The sequence below is a fragment of the Trichomycterus rosablanca genome, chromosome 13 (assembly GCF_030014385.1).
Source record: "Trichomycterus rosablanca isolate fTriRos1 chromosome 13, fTriRos1.hap1, whole genome shotgun sequence".
Lineage (NCBI taxonomy): Eukaryota > Metazoa > Chordata > Actinopteri > Siluriformes > Trichomycteridae > Trichomycterus > Trichomycterus rosablanca.
In genome coordinates, this window is record NC_086000.1 from 18,049,512 (window position 1) to 18,071,516 (window position 22,005).

Below are 22,005 nucleotides of genomic sequence, written 5' to 3' on the forward strand. Positions count from 1 at the left end.
CAGATTTATGACGAAGGAGTGAACTTGCCTGGCCGCGTGACAAAGCCCAAAGTTTTGTCCAGAGGCCTTAGAAATCTCATCGGAACAACAAAGTAAAACCCTGTGTTACTACAGAAGACCTACAGGATACTCTGTGATGGTTGGGAAAAATGTGTCAATGACAATGATATAATAGGATTCAATGGATTCCATGGCTGCCGCTAGATGCACAAACCAGTGCATTGTAGTGCCGGTCCCAGTCCCGGATGAATAGGGAGGGTTGTGTCAGGAAGGGCATCCGGCGTAAAAAACCCTGCCAAATCCCGCCGGCGACCCCTAACGGGAAGAAGCCGGAAATGCCGACCCGTAATCGAAAAACAGGACAAAGGCTGAGGAATAATAAGAAGAATGGATTCCATGGCTGCACGCCATTCTTGACCAAGAAGCACAGGAAGGGGTGACTGCAGGCAAATCTAAATTCCTTCCAATTTTCCAGAGTTCTCATTTCTATGGAGTGACAAATTAAAACTGGAACAGTTTGGTCATATGGATTAGTGGTTTGTCTGGTGCAAGACAGGCGAGACTTACAACCACAAGAATACTCGGTCAAAGATGAATTTGGGTCAGCAATGATGTGCGGTTGTTTTTTTGCTATAGGACCTGGTAATCTTGATTGTGTGTCTGGTATTATGAATTCACAGAAATATTAAGGCATTTTAAGGAGGAATGTTATGCCTTCTTTGGTGAAATTGAACCTTGGTGATAATTTTAATGTCCTGGAAAGTCTCTAAATCCATTGGTAAATATTTGGTCAGATTAAATTAATTGGTTTAGATGTTATCAAGGCAAAAGAATGTTCCATTTAGTACTGAGGCTGGGGGCTAAATAATAAGCTTTTCATTTAAACTTAAAATTATGTCAACTTGGGCCGTTCAGTTGGCGCAGCGGTAAAGTACGCTAGCGCACCAGAGTTGGGGTTTCGAATACATCGTATCAAATCTTAGCTCTGCCTTTCCGACTGGGCTGGGCGGTAGCATGAACAACGATTGGCTGTTGTTCAGGGTTAGAGGGTAAAAAAGTCGGATCATAGGTCCTCATAACTGGTGTAACTGCTGCCTGACTGATGGTGCCTGCACAGGGCTGAGGAATAATGCTGATGGGGGTGTGGCCCTCCATACACAGTGCCCATCAGTGTATGAACTGGACTCGGGCAGGTAAAAAATGCAGTCTGTACTGACTGTATGTGCCGGAGGGGGCGTATGTCAGTTGAGAGGTGTCCTCAGTCAGCTGTGAAGGGTCGAATCAGTATAGAGGACGCCATCAGGGTAATTGGACACGACTAGATTAGGGGAGAAAAATTGGGGGGAAAGTGGGGGAAAATAGAAAATTTAACAAAAAACTTATGTTTTCAAACTTGTTTAACTTGTTTTTGTCTTGTCATTTCAGTTTGATGTGTGTTTAAGATTGTTGTCGTTGACACTGACTGCGTCCAAAAATTCAACAATTATGTAATCTTTTTATTATTTCAACACTTTTTGCAATGCACCAGTTCTGCTGACAGACAAATAGCCACAAAGCATTCTACTACCAACACCATGCTTGACAATACAACATTGTAGTCATTGATTTCCTCTACTTTTGTCTCCCAAACATAATTCCTCAAACAGGAAGCGCTGAACCCGAAACAACATCCAGTCCACCACATAGTGCACTAATCAAAAACGTTTGATATTTTATAAAGCATTTCTACAACATTGTAGTCATTGATTTCCTCTACTTTTGTCTCCCAAACATAATTCTGGTTATTATGGTCATAATAATATTCGTAAAGTGTGCGTATGTGTGTCTTCCGATTGTTCTTAAAATATAGTATAACATAAAAAAATCGAATTAACTGTATTTACATTAATATCACAGTGCTCTAAACTGTGAGTGCAATGTTTTATTAAGATCTGGGCTGCTATTTCCTTCCGGAAAGCTAGATGGCGATAACCCTAACACTTTATTACTTTATGGCAAAATTCTAACGGTTTTTAAAACAGTTTATTTATTTTAATGTGGCATTAGGATATATCATTATTTACATAGTAGGAAACTTGAACAAGCTGGTACAAAAATGTTTATTAAATGTCCTTGAGCGAAGACTCGTTTTAATAGGTTCCTCAAACAGGAAGCGCTGAACCCGAAACAACATCAAGTCCACCACATAGTGCACTAATCAAAAACGTTTGATATTTTATAAAGCATTTCTAAAAGCATAAAGTACAACACAATAAGCAATACTGATTTACAGCAATATACTGCAGTTGCTGTCTGTCCAAATAATACCGTCCTGTGGGTGCAGACCATCCAGTGTTTGCTGTGTAGGGAGTAGGGAGCAGGGATCATGGTACTAAGTAAGACGCGGTCAGAAGTGGCTGACTAACATGGCTCGCTGAAAGTTGTTGCGTTGTTGTCAATAACAAGACAAATTGAAGGAGAATTGTGTATTATAGCGTTTTAAAACAGTCAGGTTGTGTAAAAAAAAAAAGCACCTACTTCTAGGTTTGAAATGTTTGCTTTAACTAAAGTAAAACACGCTGCAGCTGGAGTAACGCGGCAGTGCTTTAGTATTAGACATGTGAAAGAAGGCAGAGCAGTAAGCAGAGCTTTCTCATGCTCCGAACATGGAGAAGAATCGTGCACGGTGGAAAACGATGTGTACGATATAATCATATCGGGAGGAGGAATGGTGGGCACTGCCATGGCATGTTCTTTAGGTGAGTCTTTCAAATATCCCCCACGCGAGCACCAAAACAGCTATTTACACTGTCAGTGCAAAGTAAAGTATACCGCGATTTGCCTAAGTACAGTCTGTATAAAATGCCCAGTCATAACGTTAATTTGGCCCTTCACTTTTCTCTGACCTCAGGCTTTCTCCACATGAAGGAGAACTGCTCATTTAGTTTGATGGAAGTGTTTAGTTAGGCGGAGAATGACTGCCCTCACATGTTCAACTTGTAATTGTGGTTTTAGTAAAACACACTCTGGGGTCCTGGGGTGCAAACGTGGCCAAGATACAATCAGCATGCACACTGACTAAAAACTACAATTCATTCATGCAAAATGTCAGATCACTCCCCACTATTATTTGAATACTACAGTGTGGGAGCATTCATAGAATTACGTGAATTGCCGTGCGTGCGTGCGTGCGTGCGTGTGTGTGTGTGTGTGTGTGTGTCTAAACACAACAGACTGGTTTTAATTATTCAAACAAGTCACAGACTGGTCACTTATGATCTTCTACTGTCATTGTGCCCAAACTGTGAAACTGTACCACAGTCTTGTTATGTTCTGTGTTTCCTTATTCATTTGGACCTATACGGCAACACGGTGGTTTGGTAGGTAGCACAGCATGAAGGTCTTGGGTTTGGTGATTCCCAGGTGGAGTGGTCCGGTCCTTTCTCTTGTCTGCGTGGGTTTCCTCCCACAGTCCAAAGACATGCAAGTGAGGTGAATTGGAGATAAAAAATTGTCCATGACTGTGTTTGACCTTAAATATCTGAACTGATGAATCTTGTGTAAGCAATTACCTGTCCTGTCATGAATGTAACCAAAGTGTGTAAAACAAGGCGTTACAATTTGGATCTATACTCAGTTGAAAGCATTCCAAAGTGAAGATATTAGAGATGTTTTAACTAAACAATTGTTATGTATACTCTTATATAATATATACATTGTATATACTATACATTTGATAGCTGCAGCAAGTACCAACGTTCCAAGTTAGGACATGGACATGTTTTCCACTGTGTTTAATTCCATTTAATTTTATTATTGTTCTGTCATTGAAAAATAATATTCAGTAAAATATATTTTTTAATAGTCGCTACTCTTAATGGAACAAGCTTATGGTACGGGTGACATGCCTGAATTCCCGGGGTTCGAATTCTGGGCTGGGCTTACAAATACAGAGGGAACACATGCTGTTACTCGGGCCTAGCCATTAAGGAGGGTACACATTAGTAAAGGCTTAGTATTGCTTCCAAAAATAGGAGGGTTGCTTCAGGAAGGGCAGGTAATAACTGTGCCAAATCAGTGATGCGGACAAATGACCAGCAGTGGAGACCCCTAACCGGAGCAGCTTAAAAGAAATCATTATTAGTTGCTACTGTACAGTGGACAAAAGTTGGGTATAACCCCTGGTCAGAGCACCAATCCAATGCAGGATCCACTTAAGTATTCACTCACAATTTAGACTAGCCATACCAGTTACTGGCATGTTTTGGCTGGGAGAGTAAACCAGTGTGTCTGGTGGAAACCCAAATGGATAGAAGGAAAACATGCCTCCTCACAGACAGACTGGTTAAATATATCCTGGTTCACAGTTCCTCAGATAACCCATTAGTAACTGAAATACACTATATTCTATTATGTCTGTTGTAGGAAATTTGTCATGTCATAACTGTTCAATGCCCTCATTATTAAAAGTTTGATTTGTAATTTTGAATTATTTTAAACAGGTGCAGATTTAAAACTGTTATTTGACTGAGTTTAGCTCTGAGTTTTGAGTCAACAACTTTTCTGTTCTTTTCTTAGTACAGTAGAAAATTATTTCCTGTGGTAATTGCATGTATGCTACAAATATGCTGGCTAGAGATTATGTTGGCAGTATGACTTTAAAGGAATGGACAATGATTCAAGTGCCACAAGTTTCCGTAAACTGACCAGAAACAAGTTCAAGATATTGGTTCTCTCCGTTTTTTCTACAGCTAGAACATACTGTATATAAACATTTACATATACACAGAGAACAGCGAGATTCACATATGACCACAAGTGATGAAGCAAGTGCCAGTACAGTTTATAACACCAGTCACAAAAACAAAGCTATGAATTACAAGAAAAACTGAGATCTCTATAATTTTGTGTCCACAGGATTTGATCCTAATTTGCAAGGCAGAAAGATTCTTTTGCTGGAAGCTGGTCCAAAGAAAGAGATGAACAAGGCACCAGAGCTTTTCAGCACACGGGTCAGCTCCATCAGCCCAGGCTCCGTGACACTTCTTAGTGGTATAATATACTTTCTTACCTGATTATTTTATTAAGACCTTTATATGTCTGCGGGCTGTGCAACTTTTTTACTATATATTTTACTATATAATTAAGCATAACAATTAATTTAAAAAATGTAACAACATAATGTACAGCCAAAGCTCTAATAATAGGCTGTTTGTTCCATGTAAATGCTATATCCAATAATGTTCAGTTTGTAGACTGGCATATTTATGTTTAAAACAGACACTTGACAGATGTGTGTGGTGATTTTATGAGATAAATAAGGTGAGCAATTGAGTGAACTTGTTATGCTGATGTTGCTGATAGACATTAATAAGCTCTTCAAAAGCTGGCTATTAACAATTTTACATTTATTTAGTGGATCCATACATTGCTTTCAAATATACTTGACATTTGTCAATGATTACTACTCTATGATGTATTTTCTGGCAGAAAATACACTTTTTATTAAGTCCTATTAATGTAAATGTCTTACACAAAGCTAAATTTTACTAGAGGACGCCACAATGGATCATTCGACAGCATATTTGAGTTGGTGCCGTTTTTATGCTAGATGCCCTTCATTCTTCTTCTGCCTCGGCATTTGTCCCGTTCGGTCGAGGGGTCAGCACTCGGTGGATCATGATCCGCATTGATTTGGCACAATTTTTACGCCGGATGCCCTTCCTGACACAACCCTCCCTATTTTATCTGGGCTTGGGACCGGCACTACAATGCACTGGTTTGTGCATCTAGCGACCAGGTATCTATAGGACAATTCAGTGTTTCCAATTAGCCTGGTGGCATGTTTTTGGACTGTGGGAGGAAACCGGAGCACCCGGAGGAAACCCACGCGGACACGGGGAAAACTCCGCACAGAAAGGACCCAGACCGCCCCACCTGGGGATCGAACCCAGGACCTTCTTGCTGTGAGGCGACAGTGCTACCCACTAAGCCACCGTGCCGCCCCTAGATTCCCTTCATTGGTGCACTGATATGTGTCGCTTCAATAGCTAGGCTAACACCGTGCACTTTAACATCAGTTACTGCTGTTACCAGCAGTGTGGCTCTTAGGATTATGCCACACAAGCTCACTAGTTGTAAATAATTGTAAATAATGCCAAAAACTTACATAGCATGTAGTAAAACATCGCACTCAGACTTTATTTACATTTATTTTAACCATTTACAGAGATTCTGGAATAGTTATTATTAAGCTGTTGTTAAAAGCAATCGTGCATAGATTATTATTTTATTATTCGTTAAATCCTTTCTCCTGTTTTTTTTCAATGGGGTTTGTTTTGGTACAAAAAAAATGAAAATTTTTCTAACACATGCAGTTGATGTTTTGTTAGAACTTGTTTGCAAGCCTCAAAAAACTACATCCACTGATGTATATTTTGTATTTTTTTAGATTTTGTAACTGTATATTTTAGCTGTATATGCTACCCCTAAATGAAGACATTCTGCTTTGCACCACAACTGGCCATGTGTCATCCTGAGTGCATGATGAGCCATGCAAGGGTTCATTTAGAGGCAGCGCTCTGGTTAATTGAGGGACATTATGCAGTGAAAGGGCTTGCAACAGAAGAAAGTACATCTGGTCCAATCATAGCAAAGCTCTTAGCAAGGACACAGTCATTAGGGCTATTTGCAGCTGTGTTCGTGTATAGAAGATCCAGTCGGAAACATGTCAGGGTGAGAGAGAGAAACTTGGATTATACTAACATTTAGATGCATGACCATTGCTGCTGGTAATTCTGTTCCATCTGTATATTTAAAATAACTAGTTCAGCATTCTGTTGTGGCTTGGAAGTCGGTAGCCTCCGAAATCAATCACTTTATCCTGGTTAGGGTAGCAGCAAGTCTGGTTCCACCTGGAAACACTGGGCAACTAGGCAACAATAGCCTGGACAAAGCGGCAATTTTTAATGCAATACTTTGATATACGTTTTCACTTTGCCATTATAGGTGCCTAAAAATGTGCCTAAAAATAGATGGTCTAAATACTTTCTGAATCAACTGTATATAAAGTCAACATTGACAAAGCCTAATTTACTTTTTGGCTTACATGTTTACAGGTCTTGGTGCTTGGGATCACATAGCCAATTTAAGATGCAAACCCTATCAAAAAATGCAGGTTAGTATACAATACCATACAAGTCATTTTTGTTAATTATGAAACAATTATTTATGTTTAAGTTTTAAGAAATATTAGTAATTTGTTATGGAAAGCTGTTATATTATGAACAGTTAATTTTGTTTTGGGTGGGTCAGCAATGAATGAGTCGTTCCTCTTCCAACTTTGCACTGAGCCACAAAACAAAAAAGTAATGAGGCAGTATTGTGGGAACAAAAATACCTTCTTACTATAAGTGCTTTAAAATAGAACACAGTGAGACTTGATTAAAACACCATTACATACTTTTGAAGGGGGTAATTAGAATAATATAGGATGCTAAAATTAACATTGTTTAAAACATTGTTTTAAAACGTACTAGTCTTGTTTGTGGTTACTGATTTATGCCAATCTTTTGGAAAAAAAAAACAGTTAAAAATGTTTTGGATAGTGCAGAGGGCAGCAGCATGGAACCATTGGTTTGTACACTCTACGAGAAATGCGGATCCACCCCATAAGATGTGGCCATTCTCTGACTAAAAAGAAAGCCAGTGGTTTCTGGTAAAGTGACAGGATGTCATAACAGGCCAGTATACGATGTCCGTCACTTACTGTACCTTTGCTGCAGCCATTCTCTTGTGCTTGTGTTTATGTTCAAACAAGGGAAGGCATTGCAATGCCCTGAGGTCAACCTAACGAGGTTCTCTTTTACCCTCCAATTAAGACCAAGTGGTTAGAGGAAAAGACCAAAATGAGTTTGGGAACTGCCAAGTACCAGAATACGTATTTTAAAGGTTCAGAGGTTCCCAATGCAGTTATCAAACAGCCCTTTTCCCCAAGGTGGTTTGTACCTTTTTTGGTGTCTCTGCAACTAAAATAGTTTTTAAAAACAAGGTATTTTTGGACCATGTGCATTTTAATTGTGCAGTGACAACAAGTATATACAAGCATGCAGCAAAATAAGACTTATCAACAGCGGGTTTTTCCCATGTGTAAAATGCTTGTAATTGTGGGTTTGGTCACGTTTTAAATCTCTCACCCAACCATGTATGAAATAGTGCACTCCCACCACTGTTAGTGGTTTTAGTATGGCATATCTCATGGGCACTTTATGAGAAAAAATGAAAACCTTTGCATTTTGTTGCTAGGGTGTTGCCTGGCACCTTAGTAACGAGTGGACATATAAAAAAAGGAAGGCTTCAACACCCTAATCATATTTGTGTGTAAAAAAAAATATTTTATTGAAAAAAGGCTGTCCATCTTAAATGCTGGCCCTTATATACTACATTAACCTTTATATTACCTGGTCAGTAATATTGACATGTTTGTGTAAATCCAGATGAAGATTCCATTTCATATTGGTGATCTACTGAAGGGGTGTTGATGTCAAACTCAGCTTTGTGTTTGCTTGGTGTTTTTGGCCACACTTAAGGCCTTGTTAAAAGGTTTTAATGTGTTCTAGTTCTAGGTCTTGGAAGTCCAGCAATAGGACTTGTGCTGTGTATTTCAGGGCACAGCTGTTTGAAAATTCAGGATACAGATGTTTGCTTCTGCTTTAGGTTTGGGATGCCTGTTCAGATGCCCTGATAACATTTGACAAGGAGAATCTACAGGATGACATGGCGTATATCGTAGAAAACGATGTCATTGTGGCTGCTCTTACCAAGCAGCTGCAGACACTCTCAGGTATGATTAGATCTTTTTTTGGTGTTATCCAAAAAAAAAAAAAAAAAAAGATCTTTTATTGGCCAGTCTTTTAACTGATAGCATTAATGCAACAATGAAGATTTGTCAGTTATTGATTAATCAGGTAATTATTGACATCACTAGTGTTAACCCGTGGGTGTTGCCTCGGGCAAATAAACTAAACCATAAGATTAAATTAGTAATTAGTAAATTAGTGTTCTTTCCACACAGTTACAACTAATGTTGTAAATAGTCTTTTATACGCCTTGGCTTTAAATTGTGGCCACTGCTGATGTGTGTTCTTTAGTTTTCCACTGACTACAGGGTGGTACTTGCTATTTATTGCTATTTTTCTTCTACTCTTGGGAGCTTCCCTTGGTGCTTTATGGCACTGTCAACCAGAACCTGGAGAGGCCCCAGTTGGTTCTATGGCTGTCCTGGCAAATGGTTTTGCCACAAGCTGTTCCTTCATGTCCTGGTGCCTTTGTTTATTTGTACTTTTTCCTTTTGGACGTTTTAAAGGCTTGGGCTCTTTGATGAACCCATGTCTTCTCTGCTATTTCAATTATATAGCACATGATCAGAGTTAAGAGTTTCCACAGGAATTATGGTTTCCATGAGAATTAGAGTTTCCACAAGGCGTGCAGACACGTGCAGTGGTCTACTGACCCATTTGAAAACCACATTTCACACTGGATCATCTCACAAAGGTCTGACATTATTCATTTGTAACAACCCTTTTACCATTACTCAAGCTGTTCTGCAAATGAAGTTTTCACTTGTCATGTTGTTAAATTTAAAATAATTTTGCACTTGCTGGACCTAGAAGCTCATGTGCATTGGTGTGCAAGTGGACCTTGCTTTTCGGCCTACTGACTAGTTTTCTTAGTGTTTTACCACTGACACTGGCAGCTGGGTTTTGTTATAAACAATCTGCAGCAGTACGTAATATTGGTCAATCATGTTCAATTCAGTGATATTAAAATTCAAACATAACTTTTACTATACTAGATTACTGTCATCTTTTAATATACTACGTACATTACTTACCACCAGTGCTTCTAAAAATTTTGTGTTTACTTTTGCTGGCTGGTGTATTCTATAAAGTTCTGCTAGGTAAACCAGTTCTATTTCAAGGATTTGCAATGTGAGTTGGACTTTGCCAGAATGAGAGAGGCCAGTTTTGTTTTTTATAAGGTGGTTTTCCGATTCTTGACACTTTTTTCCTTTGTAAACTGCCACACTGTTTTGTCAGCTTTTCTGTTTTCTAATTTTAAGAACAACTTAAGAAAAAAGTTTGTGCCTTGTAAGCCTTGTAAAAGTTTTGGACTGTCTATTGTATGATTGTATGATTTTCTTTATACATTTGGGTTTTGGTTTTTTTTTTTTTATTTAGCTTGGCTGTTTGTACAGGCAGTACATGTTCTTTTACGGTGTAAACACCATTTATTGTGGCCTCTAAAACTGTCTGTAAATCAGCAGTTGAGATTTATATATTTTAGGTTTTTCTAAAGTGACTCATAATGTGTGTTTGCCTCCTAGATCAAGTAGAAGTGCAGTACAGAACTAAAGTGGTGAAGTACACTTGGCCCAGGCCTTATCAGATGGCTGACTCCATCCCCTGGGTCCAGGTGACATTAGCCAATGGAAGCACACTGCAGACCAGACTTCTGGTGAGTGTTCTGTATGTCTGCAAATCCTTAATATGCTGTATTTTAAATTCCTGTCTTATGCAATGATTCCTCGATAATACTTAGTCATCCATGCCAAGAGAATTACAATAGGATTCATTCATTCATTCTGTCTGTTTTACCACCACTTTTTCCTGTTCAGGGTCACGGTGGGTCAACACCCCGGACAGGTCGCCAGTCCATCACAGAGCAAACACACACAGACACACACACTCATATCTAGGGGGACCTTAGTATCTACAGTTAACCTGACTGCATGTCTTTGGACTGTGGGAGGAAACTAGAGCACCTGGAGGAAACTCGCACAGAAACAGAGAACATGCAAACTCCACACAAAAAGGACCCATACCAGTTTACCTGGGAATCGAACCCAGGACCTTCTAGCTGTGAGGCAGTGAGTCACTGTGCTGCCCACAATAGAAATCTTGATATATACAGTTTATAATAATATTTTACTACAGATAATTTTGGAGCCTTTGGCACTGTTTAATCCTCTAGGTGCAAGAAGGTACACACACACACACCAGCGTTGCTGTCATAAAAGCTGCAACTGCACACACAGACAACTGTCACTTTAGCCTCGGAGGCACAAAATCTCTGCTACTGCTAGTTTGTATTCACAGCCTTAATGCCCCTGTTTCCATGGATACATAACCTTCAGTGGATAAAATTGACAGCTATTAGTATCTGTATCTGACATTCAGGGCAGAAATAAAGAGGAGCTAATAGCTGTGTTTAGTCATCTCTCATACAGATCCAATAATGGGTAACATCATGTTAAATTGAATTTATTGACACTACCCCTATGAATACAAACTGTATACACCCTGAAAATGGAGCAAGTAATGCACGTAGCTGCCCTCTTTTCTAGATTGGGGCAGATGGATCAAACTCCATGGTACGGAAGAAGTCGGGGATCCCTACTGTCAAGTGGAATTATGACCAGTCAGCTGTAGTAGCCGTTTTACATTTATCTGAGGTATGTGGAGAGCAAAAAGTAAACTCCATTGTGCATGTGTGGTTTTAAGTATGTAATCATAGAGCTTTTGATCTGTGTAAAGGATTAAAATAAGCCTGAATTGACTCTGTTGTCTTGTGTTTTCTCGTATGTGCAGCCCACTGAAAACAATGTGGCATGGCAGAGGTTTCTCCCAACAGGGCCAATTGCAATGCTGCCGGTAAGAAGCCAATGACTGTGGAACAAGCTGGATTGGTATTTGAGGTTAGGCAGTTAGATCTGCAGCATTCAGTGGAGTTGAAAGTGTTCACATCCCTTGACTTTTTGCACTTTGATTTTTCAGTAGATATAATGGCCAGTTTTTTTTCCTTCGATCTGCATCACCAATTATGATCAAGTGATAACTTGTTTGTAATTCAGTATTAAAAATAAACCAAAAACTTTTTTTTTTATTTGCAAAAGTATTCAAACCCTTTTATGTGGTACTTTTGTAGTCAGGTGCAGTTTGTTTGATTTAAATATCCTTGACGTGTGTACAATTCAATTGAAGCAAACAGTTGCAATTTAAAATGATTAGACATAGTTTGCTCACAATTTACAGTTCACACTGCATCTTCAAGAACAAAACATGCTATGAACTCTTAAGCAACTGTGTATTGGCAAGGCATATATTGGGGCAAAGATATAGATTAATATCTAAGGCTTTATTGTTATCAATGCCACAGGATCACAGTGCATTAATCACGGAGGCAAGAATGAACCCAACATGACACTTACAGCTTTAAAAGTTCTGTGAAAAGATTGAGGAATCTGTTTGACAAACAACTATCTATGAGGAACCCCTTAAATCTGGCCTTTATGCCAAGACAAAGTCGGTGTTGATTGTGGAGTGTGCTAAACATCAATCACTATGTATACCATCCCTTTTCTGAAGCATGGTGGTGGTAACATCATGCTTTGGGGGATAAATATAGGAACATCCTTAAAGAAAACCTCCTCCGCAGTGCTCACATACTGAGACTGGAGCAACAGTTCACATTTTAACACAAAAATTATCCAAATCATACATCCAAAATAACACTGCAGGTTTTGGTCTTTGAATTGAGTGACCCAAACAGACATGAAGATGGCAGTTTACATAAGTTCGCCATTCAGTCTGACAAAGCTTGAGATCTCTCATGATGAATGGGATAAACTGCACAAATCCTGGAGTGCAAAGCTTGTAAAGATGTATCCAAGAACACTTGCAGCTGTAATTGCTGCCAAAGGCTCTAGAAAGTATTAAATTATGTCTCTGGATACTTTTGTAAGAGTCACTTTCTGTTTTTGCTTTTTATTTATTTTTTCTAGTGTTGCACAGCATTTACATAAAGCAGTCATGTATTTATTAATTTGTTTAATTAATTTAAATAGAATTGTGTTTGTGTGTAGTTGTCAGACACACACAGCTCCCTGGTCTGGTCTACTGGTCATCAGCATGCTGAGGAGCTCCTGCAGATGGATGAGGAGAGCTTTGTGGACGCCATTAACAATGCATTTGTGAGTTAACACTCATTCCTGAGACCATTTTAGCCCAATTAGGGCTAATCTTTTTTTTTTTTTGAGAAAGTTAAATATCAGTCCCATTATTATTTTTTTCTTTTATTATTGTGCCATGAGAGTTATTTCCCTGCTTATTTTTGTTATCGTTGGGTATTTGTTGCACTAAAGGGTTTTGTTTCTAATGTAATACGAGGGATCTTCAAAAAGTTTCTCTTTTATATTTTGGTTGGAAACTTTGGAGCTTATAGTCTGGATTTAGCGCCATCTGATTTCCACCTTTTTGGACCGTTCAAAGAAGCTTTAAGGGGAAGAAGATTTCATGTGATGATGATGATGTGAAAGCAGCGGTGCATCAGTGGCTACTCGCTCAACCAAAAACATTTATTGCTAATGGCATTAAAAACTTTGTACAATGCTGGAAAAAATGCATCGGACGGTGACACTGTAGAAAAGTGATGTCATTTGTTTTTTAAATTCTTAATAGATAGTTTAAAAAGTGGTAAAAGAGGTAAAGGATAGTCAGGAACAAGTTTGATGGTCAAATTTGACTTGATGGCATAATAATGATAATAAAGATTATAATAATGATAATAATAATTACAATAACAGTTGAAGTAATTTTCATTATTATACATTCGGTTCAACAGATTATAACAATGAACAGAGTCATGTCAAGCTTTAATTTTGTTTTGCACTGGTCAGTGACTTCTGTTGACCGCTCTCAGAGTTCATAAACTTTGTGTTAGTACTCACACCAACCGACTGTACCACAAAAATGTTTTACAATAGCCCTGGTTTGGCTGCCTATTGACTTTATCACCTTCAATTTGTGTCTCAAAGCTGTATCACAGCTGAAGTCCAGAAACCCTCTCCTGTTCCCAAGGTGGCTATTTTTGCTGATCCCACTGGTCACAGGCCCATGACTTTGAGTCATGCTTGTAGTCATGGCTGATTTGCTAATTAAACCCATCGCTTGCCAGTTTTGTTCATTATTGTGTTTCTTTGGTCCAAATGTACCTACATGTGTGGGCTGGTCAGCATTTTGTTTTAATTACACTGCACAACTGTGTTATCTCAACTTACAAAAAGACTGAAGCGTAAAGGTATGTTGGACAGCAGAATAATTGTTGCTGAAACATTCCTACTGTTTAAATTTTAGTGTAAATATAAATGTGAACCCTATGCATCCTATAAAGAGCTTTTTAAGTAAGTTTCGGCTTTGCAACCACACCTTATGGTTTTTACATTATATGTTGTTTATGTGAATAATGCCGCCAGACTGCAGGTTGCCATTATGCACATTTGTAACTACAGTAGTAACCAGTTCACCTGTCCATTGTGTAATGTTTTAGTATAGTTTAACTTGAACATTCTATGAACCTTTAACTTTTATTTTGCCCCTATCCCAAGCTAAAGTGTGGTGATGGCATAGAATTCAGTCTGGTAATGTTGTAAAGTACAATCAACTTGTTCTGCAAAAATATTAAAAAGCTATTCTTTGGTCAGTTAAATGAAACTTCAAGAGAATTAACATATCACACATTCTTGTTTTTGCTACATTTTACAAAATGACTTTTAGAGATGTGCTTTGTAATTGTTTAATTGTGATAAATAACTTATTATACAACAGTTAGTTCCGACCTTACAATCTGATTGGTTGAGAAGCGTTCTAACCGTGCTGATATTCGTGATAACATCACGGTCTTTTCACACCACAACTGTATTACTCCGCTGACGCGTTGCCATTAACGACAAGCTTCATGCACACAAACGCGCACGCAGGCGACACAGATTTTTTTCCCGATCGCGTTTTAAATCCGTTATCTGATATACAATCTAGCGCACTGTGTAGGGAACATGAATCAATTGTCTAATATATTGTCTAGAGCACCATGTAGTGAACATGAATGCGTTATCTGATATACAATCTAGTGCACTGTGTAGGGAACATAACCAATTGTCTAATTCACAATCTAGTGCACTATGTAGGGAACATAAATCCGTGATCTGATACACAATCTAGTGCACTATGTAGGGAACATTAATGTGTTTGTAACGCGAACAGTTAGCAGCTCATAAAAGTTCTGTTATCATCCATATCCTTTGGTGTGTGCGAGAGGTTTTTTATCTCTTTTTTCCCTTCGGAGGTTCTTGCCTTTTTCTTCTTCTTGTTCTTACCTCCCTGAAATGAGTTTTTGCAACTTGGGATGTCTGCTTTGTAGTGTTAAACTTTATATTCGTTATGGAACTACTTTTTGGCGGAAGGTATTGTCAATATTAAAGCATATTTATTATGAAATTCAGGGCTTCTTTCATTTATTTTCTTTCTTTATTTTGTAAAAACTGTTGTATAAAAGCAATAGAACACTTGAGGTCATGTGTTATCGCGAATAACATCACGGCTGTGATTATCTACGTCACTTGCCTTCGGCTCGTGCCTGCGACCAAATCACAGCCGTGATGTTATTCGCGATAACACACTCCCTCTCGTGTTCTATTGCTTAAATAAGGTATAATGAATTTTGGCCTCTTTTTACTGCATATTTAGACTTCGGCTAAACAGGAATTCATGGATGACTACTAAACACTATATTTTATAAGAAATTGTAGAGGTCTGATAATTTAAAAAAAACATGTACTGCATGATTTGTACAAAGCTGGTTTAAGCAATGTAAAAATCATTTGTACAATACATGCTGTTCTTTAAGTGTAAATTTTGTTCTCTATTGTGTTTAGGCCCTTGTCATTCATTTCTTTGTTTGTTTTGGTCTTTTTTGATCTTCACAGTGGAACAATGAGAACCAGTCGGAGCTGGTGGAGGCAGCTGGCTCTCTGTTCCGTACCGCCCTGTCCATTCTCATGCCGAATGGCACCTCTACTCGCCAGCTTCCACCCAGTGTGGCAGGCATCGGCCCCAAGAGCAGGGTCATGTTTCCTTTGGGAATGGGCCATGCTTCAGAGTACATCCGCCACAGAGTAGCTCTGATTGGGTATGTGTGTATATGAGTGAGAGCAAGTTACTGGTTTTGCATACCAGATGATTTGTCTCATACAGTTTGTTTTAGTTTGTTTATAAACTGTGGTTTAAACTCTTCATTTAGGCATTTGGGTTGTTTAATTCATACTGAACTGTTTGGTTCCAGCTGCTAAATAATACTGATTTACACTTATCTACTTCTCTTTGTTTAGTGATGCTGCACACAGAGTACACCCTCTAGCTGGTCAGGGGGCCAATCTGGGATTTGGGGATGTGGCCTGCCTGACACGCGTGCTAAGCCAAGCTGCATTTAATGGAAAAGACATTGGTAAGCATTTAAATACAGGTTTGTTCAAGTTCTTCCACCAACTCATTGTTGTACTCAGGGACATTGTTAAGCTAAAACTGGAAGGGTCTCCACCAAACTCTTGCCCAAAGCTGGAAACACACAATTTACTAGAATGCTATTGTTTTTGTAGCTACTCATTTTACCTAAAGATAGGTGCTTAGCCATACATTTAAAAAAACAGCCCCAAACGGTAGTTTTTGCTCCACCAAACTCTTTCACACATTTTCACAATACATTCTGACAGGTAGTTTTTTGCCAAACCAACACTTATCTGTCAGACTGCTACATAGTAAATAGTGACTTCTTACTTCAGTAAATGTGGTTTCACCACATCAAAGTCTAATGTCAGCATGCTTTATACCACTTCACCAGATGCTTGGCATTGCACATAGTAATTTTAGCATGGTGTGCTGCTTTTTGGCCATTAAAGCCTAATTCTTAAAGCACCCATTCAAAAGTTTTAGTGCTGATATGCTTTAAGCATGTTTGGGACTTGTTAAGTTCAAGGAGAAACCATATTATGCATTAATCTGTGTGGCCTACCACTTCTTAAATATTCAAATTAAAAACAGTCACAACAATATTACAAAGTAATTTGGTAGAAAGGTTGTATAACACTGTCAGATTGAATGGCTGTTTGCTTGCATTTATGCACATGTTAATAATAGGTGTGGCTAAAATAAACAAACCCACTAATTTAAAAAGGATCTGCATACTTTATTACTGTTACTGGTTAAGCGTTAGAATGAACCACTAATATAATATAACTCACATATGTTAAATAAAAGAAATAAGTGTTAGTGTTTGGGGTTTGCAACTAAATAACCTTTATATTAAACTTCTTCTTATGCCTCAGATTTAAAGATTAGCAGTGGTCAAGACTTAATCCTTAACATTTGATTTTTCTAAGATATTTTCCATTTTCTAAACCAGGAAGCTGTTTTATTATAGATCAGACCACTTAAATTTTATGTCTTTATATTCCTTCGTGCCAAGAGTACATTACTTCCTACCACAAGTAAAAATCCTGTAAAATCATGCGTTATTCATTCCTTCATTACTGTGCTTTTTTTGGTTAAGACATTTTTCTCCAAATTAAATCCTTAAAATTCTTTTGTAACACTATTGTACCACTTTTACTTTTGTACCACCATGCTTTACTGTCTTCACAGTGTACTTTGGCTTGAATTCAGTGCTCGGGGGTCGTCTGACATACTGTCTATGGCCACTAGACCCAAAAAGGACAATTTTGCTTTCACCAGTCCACAAAATGCCATTTCTCTTTGTACCAGTCAATGTGTTCCATGGCAAATTTGAACCCATTCAGGACACGTCTTTTTCTTAACAACAGGACTTTGAAAGGAGTTCTTGCTGGTAAATTGGCTTCACTTAATCATCTTCTGTACTTACTGGTAACTTCAGATGTTCCTTATCTTTCTGGAGGTGATCATTGGCTGAGTATTTGCCATTTTGGCTATTCTTCTATCCTTTCGAACGGTAGCTCCACACTTCCTTCCGCGTCTTTCAGGTTTTGGTTTTCGCTTTAAGCCATTTGAGATCATTTTAGCTGAGCAGCCTATCATTTGCTGCACTTCTCTGTATGTTTTTTCCCTCTACAATCAACTTTTTAATCAAAGTACGCTGTTCATCAGAACAATGTCTGGAACAACCCAATTTACCCAGTATTTCAGAAGGAAATGCGCTATGACCAACATGTGCAACATTTGCCACCCTCCTACCTTAAATAAGGGCCAAAATTGACACCCGTTCTTCTGCAGAATGAATGACTTCACCAATTGAACTCCTCACTGCTATTATTTTGAACAACCCCCTTTCAATCAATGCTTCAATTACTCAGAATGAGTGGCATGCATGTGTTAATTGTTGGGTTTGTTTTGTTTTCATTACTCTACTACACTTTCAAGTACATTTTTTTGCTATGTAGAAATATCACTTCTACTAAAAACAGTGATTTATCAGGTTAATGGTGTTGAACTGCTATTTTTTTTTAACACCACTGTAACATTAAAACATTTTGAAGTTTTATACTGCAATAGCCTTATTTATTACTGAAAGCTTCTGTAATGGTAAATATCAACCCAATATAACATTTTTGGGAGAATTATTTGAAAAGTACTGTATCCATTCTGCATGATTTGGTAAACATAAAATACAAGAGCAAAAGTACAGTAGTGTAATTTTAGGTAGCTCAGTGGTTAAGGTACTGCACTAGTAATCAGAATCAGCTGGTTCAAGCACCACCACCACCACCAAGTTGCCACTGCTGGACCCCTTAACCCTTGATTGCTCAAACTATTCGTTCATAATTGTATTTCACTTTGGATAAAAGCGTCTGCTAAATGCTGTAAATGTACAACTAATCAGCTTTTGAACTACTGAATGACAGTGTATTCAAATCATGAATAAAAAACATTTTATATAATTGCTATGTATATGTAACAGATCTAATAAAGTCAACTTTAAATCAGTAAAATCCTTGAAGCCCAGACAACAACACAACCTGTTCACAGCCAGGCATTGGAAGCTTGATTGGCCTTGCTCTCTTGGTGGGAGGAACTGTAATTTTGTCTTTCCTATTAATCATGTGGCTCCAGTTAAACTCAGGTGTTTGTGAACTTAAAAGTGGCTTTAAAGTGTGCAGTTGCTTTTTTTCTATTTTAGAAAACTGAAATAGCCTTCAACTAAAGCACAGTTAAATTCTTATTCATTACAATAAAATGAGCTTTGGAAAGTGCTGGAACAAGCTGTGACCTGTTCTTTTATATCTTTGTCAGAAAGTGTATGTGAGGGGAAAATGATGGATAGGAGTAGCTACATTATGATGAAATGCGTCTGCTAATACAAATGTTTAAATCATTTTTTTCTTTAAATTTATTTACATTGTGTCTGATGTAAAACAACATTGTAATTGTATACATTTTACACAAGATGCTTGCCATTCTGTTTAAATTCCAAAACAGATGAGGTAATGCTAAAAGACATTTCAAGCAGGCATATTGATACTTTTATTATTTCACTGTATTAGCATATTTCTGTCAGTATTGAAGGTTGACTAAATTTGGAATATTTTCAGTAGCTGCTGCAACAAATGATTTTTCTAATATTTACTGCATACAGTTTCTGGCTTTGTTCTATAATTGATATAATGACTAAATGCTTTCTACAGGAGACATGCAGCACCTGCTGGAGTATGAGACTGAGCGCCAGCGGCACAATCTACCAATGTTAACGGCCATCGACCTGATGAAGAGGCTCTACTCCACTAACGCTCCCCCTATGGTTTTGCTGAGAACTTTTGGCTTACAGGCCACTAATGCATTGCCACCTCTTAAAGTAAGAGCCCACTGATGCAGTGTGGTTTTCCTGTGTTACTACTTGATTTATTCTACCCAACACAGTGCTTCACAGTCTTTCTTATGTAAAAACATGTAAAAAGTTTTATGTCTTTGCTAACATCAGTTCTGTGATTTATCTCGGTCATTTTTATTTTGTTTTGCCTCTCCAACTTTTGCTCCCTGTTTTCTTTTCTGCTCCTCTGCGATTTTCCTTTTTTTGCAACCATCCCCCACCATGTCCTCTGATTACATGCTTTTATACACTGAACTGTGTCTGTAATTTATATGACCAAAAGCTACTACTACAGCTAAGTTTAACCCCAAATTTACTGTTACTGAAATTGTGTGGGTGGGGTTGCAGCTCTTTTGCACAAGCTGTACTGGTATGCGTTTTCACACTCCTTTTATTACAGGCCACTCTTATGAAACGACTTCATTCCTTTACTAAGCAATGTCTAACAACAAGACCATAACTTGTAAATGCTTGTCCTGGGAGGCTTAGAGGCTCTTGCATACAGTATTTGGTTTTTACATGTAGTGTTTAATATTGTTTATGATTTATATTTCTACTTTTCATTCTGACCAAAAATTCATCTTTTCTTTCTTATGCCCACAGGAGCAGATTATTGCATATGCCAGCAAGTAAGGTATTGTTTTCACACTGCCACTTGTTTGCCATGGTGGCATGTAAATCTTTAAAGATTGTAAAATATTAATTAATAAATTGTATTTTATTTGTTCAACTACTTGTATTCTTTTTATATTGTCATAAAAGTCCCATAATTAATGTACAAACCCAATTTCCAGAAAAGTAGTAATTTTGCGAATAATTTATTTTCTTTGCCATCCACTGTACATAGTATTGTAAAAAGATTCAGAGACTCTGGAAGAATCTCAGTCCATGTAGAACAAGGCCAGAAACCACTGATAAATGTACGTGACATTTGAGCTTTTAACTGTCATGCTTCTAGGAAATCTTTATTACTTAACACAGTCCGCTGCTGCATCAAGAAATGAAACCTGAAACTCTATAACACAGAGACAGCCATACATCATTTCTAATACAGAATCACTGTAGAGTTCTCTGGGCCAGTTAATCTCAGAAGAGTCCACATTGTAGTTTGTTTTCAGGAAAAATAGAAGTTCTCTGCAAAGTTCTCTGTGCCAAAGATGAAAAAAAATATGTGTTATGGTATGGGTTGCATCAGTGCCACAGCATGGATGACATTCATGTGTTAACGTAAACCTAACACTGAGGTGTATAATGGGACTATTCAGAGACACGTGCTGCCATCAAAGTGACATATCTTTCTGGGAAGTCCATTGTTATTTCAGCAAGACATTGCCAAGCTTCATACTGCACATGCTATAACAGCGTGGCTTTTTAAACACCAAGTGTGTGTGCTTGATTAGCCTGCCTGTTGTCCAGATCTGTCTCCTGTTAAATGTATGGTGCAGCATGAAATAAAAAATCAGACAATGGCTACCACAGTGTTGAGCAACTGAACTCTTGTATCAAGCAAGAAAGGAGGAAAATTCCACTTCCACAGTCTCATTGTCTTATGGTTAAAGAACACAGTGCTAAACATGCATCTGTCCCATCTTTTTTGACTGTGTTTCAGGCATCAAATTCAAAATGTGTTCATATTTACAAAATACAATAAAGAAGATCAATAAAATATTGGATTCTTTTCTTACTACTTGTGTCAGTTGAATAAAGATTTGTTTATTCTGTTACATTGAATTTGATATTTGGATATTAAGTGTTGCATTGGGTAAACTATTAAATGTAGGTAAAATATTATATTAAAGTAATACATTTATCTATTCTACACCAGAGTCAAAAAGTTACCCTAAAGTTGTTCTGGATCACTGTTTTATAATCTAATACACTTTAGAAAAGACTGAGAATAACTGAAATATATCAGTCCTGAAAAGGGTTAAGGGCCATTCTGAGGCTTTAGGATTTCATTGAACCACAGTTAGATCCATTGTTCTCTGTGGCTATATTAATCATGTTAACATGATGGTTTCTCATTTACTGCCATTGGCCCACTTGGACTGAAATTTTTTCTGGTTCCCTAAACCTTTTTACAATATTATGTACAGTAGATGGTAAAATACTGGGTCCCAACTATTTTTGTGTGTTGCAGGCATCAACAATTGGTATATATTTACAAAATAGATTCAACATGGTCAACACCACTGTAAATACTGTTAACAGGAACACTCTCACTCCAGGTTTATACAAATAAGTCAGTATTTTGATTTTTTTTTTTGTGCTGTATGTCCTTCTACAATCAAATACAAT

General features: G+C 37.8%; 1 protein-coding gene across 1 annotated transcript; it reads left to right on the forward strand.

Moving 5' to 3' along the window:
* Nucleotides 1-2,417: 2,417 nt before the first annotated feature.
* coq6 (coenzyme Q6 monooxygenase) lies at nt 2,418-20,437 on the forward strand. The gene is made up of 12 exons (XM_063007637.1): nt 2,418-2,738; nt 4,897-5,031; nt 7,098-7,156; nt 8,695-8,821; nt 10,364-10,494; nt 11,384-11,491; nt 11,628-11,690; nt 12,902-13,009; nt 15,800-16,002; nt 16,202-16,317; nt 19,526-19,692; nt 20,311-20,437. Exons 1-12 carry the CDS (start codon nt 2,531-2,533, stop codon nt 20,338-20,340), a joined length of 1,455 nt encoding a protein of 484 aa, XP_062863707.1. The 5' UTR covers nt 2,418-2,530; the 3' UTR covers nt 20,341-20,437.
* Nucleotides 20,438-22,005: the final 1,568 nt, after the last annotated feature.

Excerpts from the sequence above, each read along its gene's own strand:
- coq6 (XM_063007637.1), top strand. The coding sequence starts at position 2,531 with ATGTTTGCTTTAACTAAAGTAAAACACGCTGCAGCTGGAGTAACGCGG. Across the intron at positions 11,492-11,627 it reads CCGTTTTACATTTATCTGAG|CCCACTGAAAACAATGTGGC; the intron begins GTATGTGGAGAG and ends TCGTATGTGCAG. Across the intron at positions 19,693-20,310 it reads ATGCATTGCCACCTCTTAAA|GAGCAGATTATTGCATATGC; the intron begins GTAAGAGCCCAC and ends TTATGCCCACAG.